The sequence below is a fragment of the Gastrolobium bilobum genome, unplaced genomic scaffold (assembly GCF_033153095.1).
Source record: "Gastrolobium bilobum isolate Gb01-03AN ecotype WA unplaced genomic scaffold, APGP_CSIRO_Gbil_v1 utg4966, whole genome shotgun sequence".
Taxonomy (NCBI): domain Eukaryota; kingdom Viridiplantae; phylum Streptophyta; class Magnoliopsida; order Fabales; family Fabaceae; genus Gastrolobium; species Gastrolobium bilobum.
In genome coordinates this window covers 194,295-209,188 of record NW_026896250.1, presented here as the reverse complement: position 1 = coordinate 209,188, position 14,894 = coordinate 194,295, and the positions used below count along the sequence as shown (strand labels likewise).

The 14,894-nt window shown below is 38.6% G+C and overlaps 2 protein-coding genes across 2 annotated transcripts; both read right to left on the bottom strand.

The window, feature by feature from the left end:
* Positions 1-11,331: 11,331 nt before the first annotated feature.
* Positions 11,332-12,465, bottom strand: LOC133298460 (uncharacterized). The gene has a single exon (XM_061497751.1). The coding sequence runs from the start codon at positions 12,463-12,465 to the stop codon at positions 11,332-11,334; it is 1,134 nt and encodes a 377-aa protein (XP_061353735.1).
* A 204-nt stretch (positions 12,466-12,669) lies between these two features.
* Positions 12,670-13,662, bottom strand: LOC133298459 (uncharacterized). The gene has a single exon (XM_061497749.1). The coding sequence runs from the start codon at positions 13,660-13,662 to the stop codon at positions 12,670-12,672; it is 993 nt and encodes a 330-aa protein (XP_061353733.1).
* Positions 13,663-14,894: the final 1,232 nt, after the last annotated feature.

The following is a 14,894-nucleotide window of genomic DNA, read 5'->3' as shown; positions in this document are numbered from 1 at the left end:
GCTCAATAGAAAAAAAATTGTTAAAATTTCACCATTTTCACTAAATATTTAGTGATTGAGGATGGATGGGTACTTAAACTAATTTGAAAACTCTAAATTTTTAAACTAAACTAATATATATGAAAACTTAAAATAAACTAGTACTTAATCACAATAACTAATACGAAATATTTAAAATCATATAATATGAAAAAAATATTGAGAAACTCCCCTGAAAAACTGCATTTGTACTTTGGATATTTCTGTGTACTCCGTGTAATCATGAGTTTCTCCTTCCGACCATGTGAAGTTTATGGTCTGATGAATTGCGTGGTACCCATTCCCAAATTTAAATCTTGTTGTCCTCAGCAATAAATTTAAATCTAAAAAGAATCCTAAGCAAGAAATCAGAAATTTGTGATGTTGTACTCTGCACACATGTCACAGATAAGAAACTAAGTCAGCATGTCATATATCCACACAAAAAATATCATAGTCATGTCAGGATCAGTCTCAATATACATCCCACGTCAACATGCACTACTAACAGCAAAACATCAAAATAAGAAAAATGAACAAAACATAAAGTCTGAAAACTGATAGGAGGGTCAATCCTCCTCCATATCAGTGGTGGGTACGTCCTCCTCCTCTGCATCCTGCTCAGCCTTGGCTCCGTCATCAGCATCATCAACATCATCAGTGTATATGTCAGTGTGGTCCAGTGTGATGTCAGCAGTCATGTCGGCCTCAGCGGGGTCGGCAGCAGCAGTATCAGTAGCAGCAGTGTCTTCAGCAGCATGTGTGGAGGTCGTGCCTGTCGCCTCCTCATCAGATCCAGTATTTGCTGGATACTCAAAGGGTAATGCCTGTCTATCCTGCTGTCGGCATAACTCCACCATTTGTGCACTCATGTAGTCCTGAAACGCTATCTGTCTTCTCTGAGAGTATCTAGCTCTCCTCTGCATATGTCCCTACTGGCGTTGCAGTGATTGCACCGCTTCCCATATAGCAGGGAGATCTGGCTGTCTCCCCTGCTGAACAGGCTGTGCTGGAGGTGCTGAAGGGATACCCAAGGTGAAGTTAATGAAAGTAGCATGAATAGGGGGCACACTTCCACTGGCTTGTGTTCGGTGGGTATCTCTACTCCTGCTTTTGACACAAGGTTTGAATAAGGGAGCTGTGTGCAAGAGCAGCCTTCTGAGATTTCTGATGGGCAAAATCATAAATACCATCTGCCAAAATTCGAGGAAGGTCCACTGTACCACCATTCATAATGATGTAAATAAGAGCTGCTTTGCTGACCTGTACTTCAGAAGTATGAGTGGTGGGGAGGATGTTGTTGATGATAAACTGGAACCATATCTTAGCTACTGCATTCAGCTGTCTTAGCCTTAACAGCTTGGGATGGCTGTTATCTGCAGTTGGCTCCCAGTTTTGCTCTGGAAGTGCAATGGCTTGCAGAATAGGTCTTGCCTCTTCCACTGGATTCCAGGTATCATGATCAGGATGGCCTCTGACAGGCCCATAATCAAGCCTACTTAGTAGCTTTCTGTAATCACACGGTACTGTTCTATTATGATGGGCTGTCTTCAAATGTTCCTGTAACGCATCTGAATCATAGAATATCCTCTTGCCCCTGACATAACTCTTATATATCCGCCTTGCCCCTTTCTCAAAATTGTAGGCATTTGCGTAAAACTCCTTGCAAATTGTGCCTGAGCTATCTGTCAGTGATATTGCGTAAGAGTTCCACCTCCTGTAGATTAAGTTGCTGTAGAAATCCGGGTGCTCTCCTTCATATAGTACCATTTTCCTCTCCCGAATGATGGGTTTGGCCGCTACAATCTTGTTGTATCTCTCTTCATGCTCAGCTGTTGTGAACCTATGTGAGTCAGAATCCGGAGGATTTAAGGAGCTAGATGCACCTCTAGTGGCCTGTGTCTTTATTTGCCTCTTTCCAAGGTTTTTGTCCTTTGGTGCCATGCCTGAAAAGCAGAAAAGTTTCCCAAGTTAGTGAACAATCCACAAAACAATTCTCAGATTGTATTCTGAAAATAATAAGCAGAATGGGATCAAGTAATAATATCCGTAGTGAGTAGGGTAGTTCCAATCAATCGTAACTAACAGATTAAGACATAAAACAGTGAACTTCTTTTATTCTGTCAAAACTAGAATTCCCAGATTTGCATTGGGGAAAATTCTGTTTTATTCTCTAATCAAGCTATAAATTCAGAATTCATAGTCATGAGGTCATACATATATGGTTAATTGCAATTGCAATGCAGAATTCATAATCAGACATTTATGGCATGTTCAATGTAAGAATATGGATATTCAGGACAATGGCATTCCTGGAGTAAGATTCCCAAATTTATTTGCAGGAGTTATGCACTAATTGACACTCCATGTAATTCCAACTTAACCATTAGAATAAGGAATTTCAGCTTATGAATTGTGGAATCCTAAGTGTACATCAGAATGTGAATTCATTACAATTCATGCATGCTACCTTAGTGGTTGATCAAAGGATCATATGCATTCTTTTAGGATTAAAGTAAATAATCTTAATGTGCAATAGGAATTCCAAATTTCAAAACATAATGTGCATGCTGAAATTGGTAAACAAATATGTGGGATTGAAGTACTGCAGAAGATATGCACGTATGTCTATGGCATTGTTGAATTTGATATCTCATTTCTACATACATGTCATGATTAAATATATACTTCCATAAGATCATTGGGACACATTCATGACAATATATGTATATTATCTCCTTGGTTACTCATTTAATTACACTAATCAACCCCATTAAATTCACAAACAACCATTCTTATTCTCAATTCAGAATTTTTGTCCATTTTCAATCGGTCATTTCATCGAACACTTTCCATGCTCCAAATTTCATAATCCATCATAGCAATAATTGCCTAATTCAGCCAACATAAATTTTTAATCAGAAATGATACAACCAATCAAGCAGCAACTAATTTATGCTTTCTTAACATTCAGAAAGGAACGACCAAATTTAGAACTAGAACTATACTTTCCCATTATAACATCATAGACTTGGATCATTCATAATCATCAAGAATCACATTTTTCACTCCCAAGATTCAATTTAATGAGTTAGATTTCGTGGCATTTATCTTTCTCAGTTATAGTTAGAGCAACATAAGAAGGTTTCATACGAACATTATGTCGAACACTAGATAGGCTATTGATTTCAATAGTTCCTTCACTTTCTTTATCAACCATGAAGACCAGAGTTAATCATAACAAATAATCGATCAAGCACATCAACCATAAAACTCTATACAAGATCAAGAAATTTCATTTTGAATGCAAGAATATATGAGGAATTGAAAATTCCCAATTCAAAAACTACCTAAACCCTAATTTCCTAATTCCTCAAACATGTGATGTATAGAAGAAGATTAAAGAATGGTACCTTCAATGTGTGAGAGGGAATTGAGACTCGGTGCTTGGTTACAGTGGTGACTTGCAAGTGTGAGTCCGAAGCAGGATTATGGAGTTTGGGGAATGGGTTTGTGAGAGAGAGGGAGACGTTGGAGAGAGTTTGAAACTTTTGGAAGTGTGAGGGAAAAAGAAAATTGGAAATTTTTTAAAACAGACTGATTTGGTACGCGCTTAAGCGCAGTGATGAGCGCTTAAGCGCCCCCTTTGAATTGGGCCCTTTTGATCGTGGGCCGCGCTTAAGCTCCCTTCTCGAGCGCTAAAGTGCGGAGAGGCAGAGGCTGAGGGGTAATTTTCTTCAATTAGCGCGCTTAAGCTTCCATTTGGGGGCTTAAGCGCAATATGTGAGTGGAATTTTTCAGTCGTGAAGCGCCCTTAAGCTTTCTTTTATAGCGCTTAAGCGCGGAGAGGCAGAAGCGATTGGCCTCTTTTCTCTGGTTTGCGCGCTTAAGCCTTCTCTTGGGGGCTTAAGCGCGCCCTGGGATTGGAATTTTAGGCTCGAGGAGCGCGCTTAAGCTTCCTCTCCTGCGCTTAAGCGCGGAGAGGCAGAAGCAAATGGTGTTTTTCTTCAATTAGCGCGCTTAAGCCTCCATTTTGGGTGCTTAAGCGCGCTCTGCGAATGGATTTTTCTGAGTGTGGAGCGCGCTAAAGCGCGATATAGCGCGCTAAAAGCCGACAAGAATTATAAATTATGAGACTTAAGCCTCCCCTTGGGGTTTAAACCCTCTATACTTAAAAAATTCCTTACACATAACACATGTAATTGTAAAAAATCACGTACCTGAGCATGCTTTATTCCACTTAGACCTGCACGTTCATCTCAACAAAAATTGATCATCCACCTCACTGTTTTTATTTTTCTATGACTAAGAACTAAATTTTAAACTTACCTAAACTAAAAACTGAAATTGAAACTAAACTAATCAATTTAAAATTCTGAATTTAAAATATTGAAAGCTTAATTACTAGGTTGCCTCCCATAAGCGCTTGTTTTACGTCACGAGCTTGACGTACCTTGTAACAGCCCGTTGTACACCGGTATTGTTAACATTAATTATGATATTAAACACAGTTACAATTACAGCAATTCATTTATCAAAATGCGAATAAACTTTTTCCGATTATTACGCGAGCATTTAAAACATAAAAAAGCGTAATAATTAAAAGCTGTGACCGTAATCGTAAACTCTTGCGGAAGAATTATTTAAACTATTTTTATAACTTACTTTACTTATTATAAGTTACTAAGGGGTTCCCATAAACCCACTTAGCCAATTACTAACTTTTACGTTTTTACTTACCCGAACATGGTTCACTAATTAAATTACTGCGAACGCACCACAAAAATTCAGACCTTCTTCTCAGTTTATATTTTTTTCTTGCTTGATTCCCTTTCTAATAAGCTATCACACGCTTCAATCGGAGCTCGTTTGCTCTGGCTATCGCCGTTTGAAGTTGGATAAGCAAAACAGCCAACCAATCCCAAAACAGCTCAAAACCTATCTCACTCCACGAATTACTGCAGAAAATTCACTCATCAAATTGCTCTCAAATTTTTATGCTACAAACTAGACACCTCAACCTTCAATTTGATATATCATACGCTTAATTTAACTGAGAAACGAAGCAGGAATTAATTTCCCAAAACTGGTCCAGAACTGCCACATGTGCAGTAGGCACATGAGCAGTCTGCGTTTCTCCATTTTTTTTCAGGTCGAAGACCAACCCATATTTTTCCCAAATTTTTACAAAAGGTAGAGGACATCGCAACCTTCAAAATGGCATATGTCACGTCCCTATCGGATCTCTATGGAGGGAGATATGCTCTCCCGAAGTTCGTCCAAATATGCCAATTCTACGAAAAATTCGTCAGAGTTTCCTTTGTTTTTCCTAAAATCCCCAAATTTGCATAAACTCAAAAGTACCTCAAATGTACCTAATAATCCAATATTAATCCAATGGGTGGCACACACAAGGACCAACAATGCCTTGGGGCACTTACAACCCAATCCAGTTTATATTCATTACACAGTTTATACTATAATGCTCACTTTAAAATCCTTCACTTGTTTCAATCACAAGGATCCATTTACATGTCATTTCTCAACATAAGTACATAATTATCATCTTACAATAGGCCTAAAGCCCTTACATCATATTACATCAATATTCATGCATACTTACAACATCTCATTTAAATATAACAACGTACATATTCATAACTTGAATTTACAACTTGAAATATGAACTTGAATTTACAACTTTAAACATAACTTCGAATGACATAACAACTAACTAGACTTAGGCAAAATATATATCATGAACAAATAATGACAATGCTCCCATAACTCATCCTACGGGCCTCTTGCCCGCCACTCCTGTGTCACTGCTACCTCCTGAAATAAATGCCGCAAGACGGGGTGAGATATACGAATATGTCTCAGTAACCCAGAGGTTCTGGAGAAAACTCTGCCCAATGGTTCACTTCGATGCATATAAGTAATATAAAACAACCACTTTCAAAACGGGATATAGCAATGGATTTAGAGAAACTGGGGAATATCGGGATATAAAATACGACGAAGCGGGATGGTAGCTACCAATACCACGCAACGTCCTCGGCATATATAAGCCTACGGGTATCATCCAATGTGTGTTCCAAGAACCACAACCATGATGCCCCAACCAACCATAACACCCGAGACATTCCTAGTGTGCTCCTATCCGGATCACACACCACGACCCTAGGTCAACTGGAACTCCCTCTCAGAGACCTATCCAGTGGAAGTCCGAAACTGCCCGAAGGCTAACTGTCTACTGGCCAGAGACTCGGTACATAAGTACCCACTGTGATAATGCATGCATGCTCATGTTGTTCTACACTAATCATATACACTTCTTACCGTTGCCATCAACTGGCAAGGTGGAACAGAAAAGGGGAACAAGCCCCAGTACCAAGAGGTTATCTTAGTATGCCTCTTCACTAGCTCCACAGCAGCTTATTTTTCAAACTTGTTACTCAACAGAATGCCTACACAGAGGACATTCCCTAATTACTCAAAATTCATATAAACTCATGAAATTTGTATTATACTTGCATTGATTCAACCACTTACCTCAACCCACTTGGTTCAGGACCAAGGGTAATCCACCGACTCACTGTTCGGGGTTCCATTCAACGTACGACAACCTACACAATCATGTACCATCATCAGTACACGTCAATTTCCATCAGAACGCGAAAACCACAAAATCCTCCCCTCCCTCAAGGAGGTTCGGCCATTGAGATTTATTTTTCTAAATTTTCTTTCTCATTTTATTACTCATCCTTAGGTTGCCATAAGGCTAATTCAAGTGTCATTTTTCTGTTTTACGTCTTTTAAGCATCGTTTCGCTAAATAGTTCCCTCTAGGTTCATTTCAACACTTAACACTTCCAATTATTTTTCTATAGGTTTTCCAACCTTCCAACCACCACACAACCCATCTAATTTCCATTTAATTACACAAAACATCATCCCAATTATTTTTTCAACACAATTCCTCACTTTTCTCAATATGGCCTAATTATGCCATATGAAATCCCAAAGGATTTCTTTGAATTTTCAACCATTCCACATCTCATACAACCTCATATTATCAACATACAATCATTCAACAACTCACCAATCAAAGCCCAACAAAATTTCAAACTTCAAAATCATGACCACCAAAATTCTTCTAAGTTAAAATCCATTTTTTCCACCAAAATTTTTCATGGCATTTCTAGCTTTAATACATCATTCTAACGCATTATTATCTAATACACATTTTTCATTTGAGCACTCTATCATCACATATCAACCATGCAAGGTCTAGGGTTCATGAAAATAAACTACAATCAAACCATGTAAATGAGATGGAAATACACTCACAATCAAGGCTAGATGCTAACCCAAGACTCCTCCAAGCAATGGAAGCTCAAATGACTCCATGAAACTCCATTTTCCCCCAAATTTTCGCAGCTGATTTTGCCCAATAACTCACCAATGAGAGGGTTTCAAGGCTTAAGAGTAGTACCAATGTGTTTAGAAAGTGTTTTCCATCAAGATTCAAGACAAAAATCGTTGGATTCGGTGGAGAAACGATCAAGTTATGGTGAATTGAAAATTTTGCATAAAAATGGTGATGGAGGGGCTGTTTGTGCGGTTTTGCAAGGGGGAGAGAAGAGTGAGATGATGATGAATAGTAGAAAGATGATGTGGCTTAAGTGGGGTTTAAGTGGGGTGGGTCCCACGCCCCCACGCGCGACGTAAAATTCATCCGACTTTCTCTAAACGTACAAAAATTTACAACCTATTTAGAAACTCTATTTTTTAACATTAACTATTCTCCTTTAATTATACTTGCTCATATGAATCCGGAGTTTTCCGGTCATTCGGAGAAAACACTGTTTTAAGCTACTACGCGCGTCGTTGGCACGCTTCCCCAAAATGACTTAATTCCATCAAATTTTATCAAAAATCATATTTCCTAACTCAATAAACCATTTATAACTCATATTTGAAACCTAGAGCTCAAAACTCAATCGGCACATTTTACGGTGCAATTGTACCGCGGTATTTTTACCAGCGAAAAACACTATTCACTGATTTTTTTGAAACTTGCCTGTCCACTCAATTTTTCGTTCTGAATCCATTTCTACGGCTATTTCTATCATATGAGACCTTCTACTCAATTTTTACCTTCCTACGGTTGCGTGTTGGCTAATTACCGTTTTGCCATTTCTTTGTATTTTGGCTTAAATCTTAGGATTTTCACTAATCCTTCACTTAAATACTCATTTAATATTTTATCACTTAATTTAGAATTGTGAGGTGTTATATACCTCTTTTACGTTTCTGCAAGAGCAACGGTGGCCGTTCCTCTGTCAATTTCTCCTCCAAGGTATGGTTTCAATCGCTGCCCATTCACCTTGAAGCTTATGTCAGAATCAAGTGAACTAATTTCCACGGTACCATAAGGACGTATTTCTTTCACCAAAAACGGTCCTGACCATCTAAACTTAAGCTTTCCTGGAAAGAGTCGCAACCGGGAATTGTACAGCAGAACATGTTGTCCAACCTTGAAGTCTCTGCCCAATATTTTTCTGTCATGCCACTTCTTGGTTTTCTCTTTGTAGAGGCTGGCACTTTCATACGCTGATAATCTGAATTCATCTAATTCATCCAGCTGTAATAGTCTCTTCTCACTTGCCGCTTTTGTATCAAAATTTAAGAACTTGACAGCCCACAAAGCCTTGTGTTCCATTTCCACCGGCAAGTGACAAGCTTTCCCGAACAACATCTGAAACGGAGACATGCCAATGGGTGTCTTGAAAGCGGTCCGGTATGCCCATAGTGCATCATCTAGCTTGCGAGCCCAGTCTTTCCAGGAGCTTCCCACTGTTTTCTCAAGGATACGCTTCAATTCTCGGTTTGATATCTCCACTTGCCCACTGGTTTGTGGATGATATGGTGTGGCAATGCGGTGCCTGACGCTGTATTTTGCAAGCACATACTCAACTTGTCTGTTGCAGAAATGTGTGCTTTCATCACTGATCATTGCTCTTGGTACTCCATACCTCACAAAAATGTTTTTCTTGATGAAGTTGATCACGACTCTAGAATCATTGGTAGGCAAAGCAACTGCTTCCACCCATTTAGAGACGTAATCCACCGCCACCAATATATATTTATTCCCGTATGAAGTGGGGAAAGGCCCCATGAAGTCAATGCCCCAAACGTCGAAGATTTCAACTTCCATGATGTTGTTCAGTGGCATTTCATGTCTTTTTGATATGTTCCCCGTTCTTTGGCAACGATCACAAGATTCCACGAATTTTCTGGCATCTTTATATAAAGTGGGCCAATAGAACCCACTCATAAGAACTTTTGCAGCCGTTCTTTCTCCCGCGAAGTGGCCTCCGTAGTCTGAACCGTGACAGTGCCATAGAACATCTTTCATCTCTTCTTCAGGGATGCATCTTCTAATGACTCCATCAGAACATGTGTAGAATAAGAATTGTTCATCCCACAAGTATCTTTTCACATCACGCAGAAACTTTTTCCGTTGTTGCCATGAAAACTCCTTAGGAATTGTCCAAGCCGCTTTGAAATTTGCAAAGTCTGCAAACCATGGTGGAGTGTTTACTGCAAGAGCTTGCTCATTCAAAAACCATGGCAGTGTGCTGACTGAGAGGACTTGTTCATCTGGAAACTCATCTCTGATTATCAACCCTGAACTGTCTTGGAGTTCTTTCTCTTGAAGTCTAGAGAGATGATCAGCTACCCGGTTCTCTACTCCCTTTTTGTCTCTGATTTCTATCTCAAATTCTTGAAGTAGAAGCATCCACCTAAGTAGTCTTGGCTTAGCATCTTGTTTAGTCAACAAGTATTTCAAGGCAGCATGATCAGTATATACAATAACTTTAGATCCTAGCAAATAGGTTCAAAATTTATCAAAAGTATATATAACAGCTAGCAATTCTTTTTCAGTAGTAGTGTAATTCATTTGTGCTTCATTCAGAATTTTACTAGCATAATATATAACATGCAAGAGTTTATCTTTTCTTTGACCTAAGACTGCACCTATAGCATAATCACTAGCATCACACATTAATTCAAAAGGTAATTCAAAATTAGGTGAAGTAATAATAGGTGCAGTAGTCAATTTTTCTTTCAAGAGATTAAAAGAAATCAAACAATCATTTTCAAAGTTGAACTCTTCTTCTTTGGCCAATAATTTGCAGAGTGGCTTGGCTATTTTTGAGAAATCTCTTATGAAGCGCCGATAGAAACCTGCATGTCCAAGAAAACTACGCACACTACGCACATTAGAGGGAGGGGGAAGTTTTTCTATAAGTGAGATCTTTGCTCTATTAACTTCAATCCCTTTCTCTGAGATCTTATGGCCTAAGACTATTCCATCTCTTACCATAAAGTGGCATTTTTCTCAGTTGAGTACTAAATTACTCTCTTGGCATCTCTGCAAAACACAAGCTAAGTTAGTGAGGCAAACATCAAAAGATGAACCGAAGACAGAAAAATCATCCATAAATATTTCAATAAAATTTTCAATCATATCAGAGAATATGGATAACATACACCTTTGAAATGTGGCGGGTGCATTGCATAACACGAAGGGCATACGTCTGTAAGCAAACACACCATAAGGACAAGTGAATGTTGTCTTCTCTTGATCTTCTGGAGCAACCACTATTTGATTGTATCCGGAATAGCCGTCAAGGAAACAATAAAATGAATGTCCCGCTAGCCTCTCCAACATTTGATCTAAGAATGGTAGAGGGAAATGATCTTTTCTTGTAGCGGCATTAAGTCTCTTGTAGTTGACGCACATTCTCCAGCCGGTAATAGTCCTTATAGGAATCAATTCATTGTTTTCATTACGTACCACTGTAATCCCTCCTTTCTTTGGAACTGTTTGTACCGGACTCACCCATGCACTGTCAGAAATTGGATAGATCATATCAGCATCCAAGAGCTTCACGACTTCTTTTCTCACAACTTCTTTCATAGTTGGATCCAATCTTCTCTGTGATTGTCTGACTGGCTTCACATTATTCTCCATTAATATTTTATGAGTGCAAAAAGATGGGTTTATTCCTTTCAAGTCTATAATAGACCATCCTATAGCTGTTCTGTGCTCTCTTAACATTTTTAGTAATCTTTCTTCTTCGGCGGTTGACAAATTTACATTGATGATCACCGGGTATGTCTTGCTTTCTCCAAGAAATGCATATTTCAAAGTAGGAGGAAGCTCTTTCAATTCAACCTTTGGTGCTCCTTTAATAACATCATCAACCTTCTTTTCTAACTTTTCAACCTATTATTCTCCTTATGTTGCTTCAGTTGCATTTTTTAGTAGATCTTCTTCTAATGACTCCAATTCCATCAGTGGTTGGAGTATTTCATCGACTGTATCTAACACTGCATCATTGATTATATCAACCTTGAAGCAATCTCCTCCGTCGGAAGGATGTTTCATGGATTCAAGAACATCAATCGTTACGGTCTCATCATTAACTCGTAACATCAACTTGCCTTGCTCTACATCAATCATAGCCCTTGCAGTGGCTAAGAAGGGTCTTCCCAAAAGTAAGGGAATTTCAACATCCTCTTCTATGTCTAAGATGACAAAATCCGCAGGGAAAATAAATTTAACAATCTTTACCAATACATGTTCAATGACTCCATCTGGTCTCGTGGTAGATCTGTCAGCTAACTGTAGTGAAACTTTAGTCGGCTTCAATTCATGAATTCCCAGAGCCTTGCAGATGGATAGTGGCATAAGATTAATACTAGCTCCCAAGTCACATAGTGCCTTTCCCACATCAATGTTGCCAATTTCTATGGGAATGCTAAAACTTCCAGGATCTTGGAGTTTTGGAGGTAACTTCTTCTGAATTATAACACTGCATTCTTCTGTCAAAGTCATTGTCTCACATTCTTTCAGTTTACGGTTTCTTGATAAGAGATCTTTCATAAACTTTGCGTAATTTGGCATACTCTCCAAGGCTTCAGCAAATGGAATATTGATTTGCAACTTCTTGAAAATGTCAAGGAACTTGGAATACTGCTGCTTTTTGACTTCCTCTCTGAACCTCTGCGGATATGGAATCTTTGCATAAGGTGAGAGTTCCAATGGCTTTTCTTGTCTTTCTTGAGCTTTCTTTTTCTCCCATTTGAACTCTTTCTTTTCAGGAACTGTTTTTCGTGCAACGGATTCTTTCTCAACTTCCTTATCTTTTTCTTCTTCAATTGCAGGTTCTTCGGCTTTCTTTTTCTCAACTGAAGGCTTGATCACAAGTTCAATTACTATCCCACTTCTAGTGGTAATGGCCTTACAGTGCGCATTTGGGTTAGTGTCTGTATTACACGGAAAAGTGCCTGGAACTCTTTCAGAAATTTGCGTGGATAATTGCCCGATCTGAGTTTCAAGATTTCTGATTGATGCTTCTTGATTTCTCATTGCAGTTCGGGTTTCTTGCATAAAGGAAGTTGTCTCATTCCTAAAAGTCTCTGAACCTTGGATGTAGTCATTAGTTGTTCTTGAGAGTTGTGTCAAGGCTTTCTCCAGCTCAGAAGGATTACTTTGTGAAGGTTGTGACTGTTGTGGAATAGGTGGGTTGAGTTGGTGCTGAGTTGACTTATAATTGAACGCAGGGTGATTTTTTCACCTTGGATTATAAGTATTACCATATGGACTGCTTTGATTTTTCTGGAAGTTTCCTGAATTCCTCTGATCATTCCAGATCCCATTCACTAATGTTGCTTCATTTCCTCCAAGAGCTCCACAATTGGTGTTCTCATGCTCTCCACCACAAAAGTCACAAACTAGTGGAGTTGGCTGTGTCTGGAATGCTGATGCTTGAAACTTTTCATACATTGATGTCAGGGATGTCAATTGTTGAGACATTGCCTTCTGTGCAGCCAACATAGCATCATTGCTTTCTAGCTGATATATCCCTTTCTTTGGTTGTGTCGGAACACTTTCATTCTCTAGAGAAGCCATAGATTCAAATAGCTCCAATGCTTGAGTAGGAGTTTTTTGTCTCAATGACCCTCTTGCTGCGGCATTAATGACCATTCTGGAAGCAGGTGTTATTCCATTGAAGAATATTCGTACCTTTGGTCCAGGTTGCACTTCATACTGAGGACATCTTCTTTGCAAATCTTTGAATCGTCTCCATGCAGCACAAAGAGACTCCCCTTCCTGTTGGGTGAAATTTGAAATTTCATTGACCAATTGATTATATTTGGTTATGGGGAAGAAGTTAGCCAAGAATTTGGCGGCTAAGTCATCCCATGAAGCAATGCTTCCAGTAGGTTGTTGATGAAGCCACTTAAGAGCTTGATCTTTCAAAGAAAATTGAAACAATCTCAGACGGATGGCATCATCTGCTACCCCGTTCATCTTCACTGTGTCACATATCAACAAGAACTTATCGAGATGAATATGAGGGTCTTCTTCGTCACCACCAGCAAATTGATTTTGATGAACTACAGAGAGTAGGGCTGGCTTAATCTCAAAGTTGTTTGCAGCAACATTTGGTCCGATGATGCATGAGGTATTTCTTGGCACGCTCGGAGTGAGGAATACATCCATCAACTCTTCTGGCGGATTTTTGTTGTTGTTGTTGTTGTTGTTGTTGTTATTCTCTGCCATTATTTCTTCCTCTCTTATCACAGAGCTTGATGCTTCTTTTTCTTGCTGTCTTCTTTCTTTGGCTACCCTTCTGTTTCTTTTTGCTGTTTTCTCTATCTCCGGGTCGAATTACAAGGAATCAGTGTCAATGGCACCTCGCATAAACCAGAAATTAGAATATAAAAATAAAAAATAAAAACTAAATTTTATTAACAAAAATTAAATAACAGAAAATAAGGTCCAATCTACAGAATTAATAGCTACTATTAATGTTGAAATAATAATCCCCAATAACGGCGCCAAAAACTTGTTGCTACTCACGGCAAGTGCACCGATCGTACAAGTAATATAATGATTGAATAAGAGATAACTCCCACGAGGATTATGGTTCAAGCACTAATTCACTATTGCAACTTAAGTTGGACAATCAAAAGTGTATTTGGGAACAGGATTTGAATTGCAAAATTAAAATATTAAATATTAAAGCTAATTACTCGCAAGAATTAAAAGAAAACAAGAAATTAAAGATCTGAATAAACTGATAAAATAAAAACGTAGCTAGGGTTTCGATTTCCTTCAATCTCTTTATTATGTTTGAATTCCTTCTTTACGTTAATCGTCCTTAGTATCAATCTAATCAATTCTTTCGCATGTTATTAGAGCTCAATCCCTTGTTACCCTAAAACCTTTACAATCTTGAAAGAACCCTAGTTTCTCGGTTATTTCCCAAGAATGCAAGCATTAAGTTCAAGAATCTTAAAGATTACGCAAACCCTATGTCTATCCCTAGAATCATAACGTTTACGATGAAGTTATCAGATATGGATCACACACCAACATCCCTATTGTCATGCATTTACCTATGATCAATATACAAGATTCAAGCCTATATAAAGCATTAAAAACAGATAACTTCATTCATGACATAAAGGAAAATTAACATAGCGAATTATTCAAAACATAATAAAGATCTTGAATTCCATCTAACCCTAACTACTTAAGAAACTAGCCAGACATAGCAAAATCAAGAACAAAAGACAATAGAAAAGCTCACCCAAACTCCATAGGTGATTGGTGAACCTTCAATATCTCCAGTGAAAACTTGACGTTGATCCGTCTCCGCCGATCACGAACATGAATCTGATGAATCTTCCGCGTTCCCTCCGCCTCCAAGCACCCAAGAGTTGTTTTGCAATGTAAAAGTTATGTATTTCTGGTCCCCAATGGTCCTTTTATTGGCCAAGAGTTCGTAT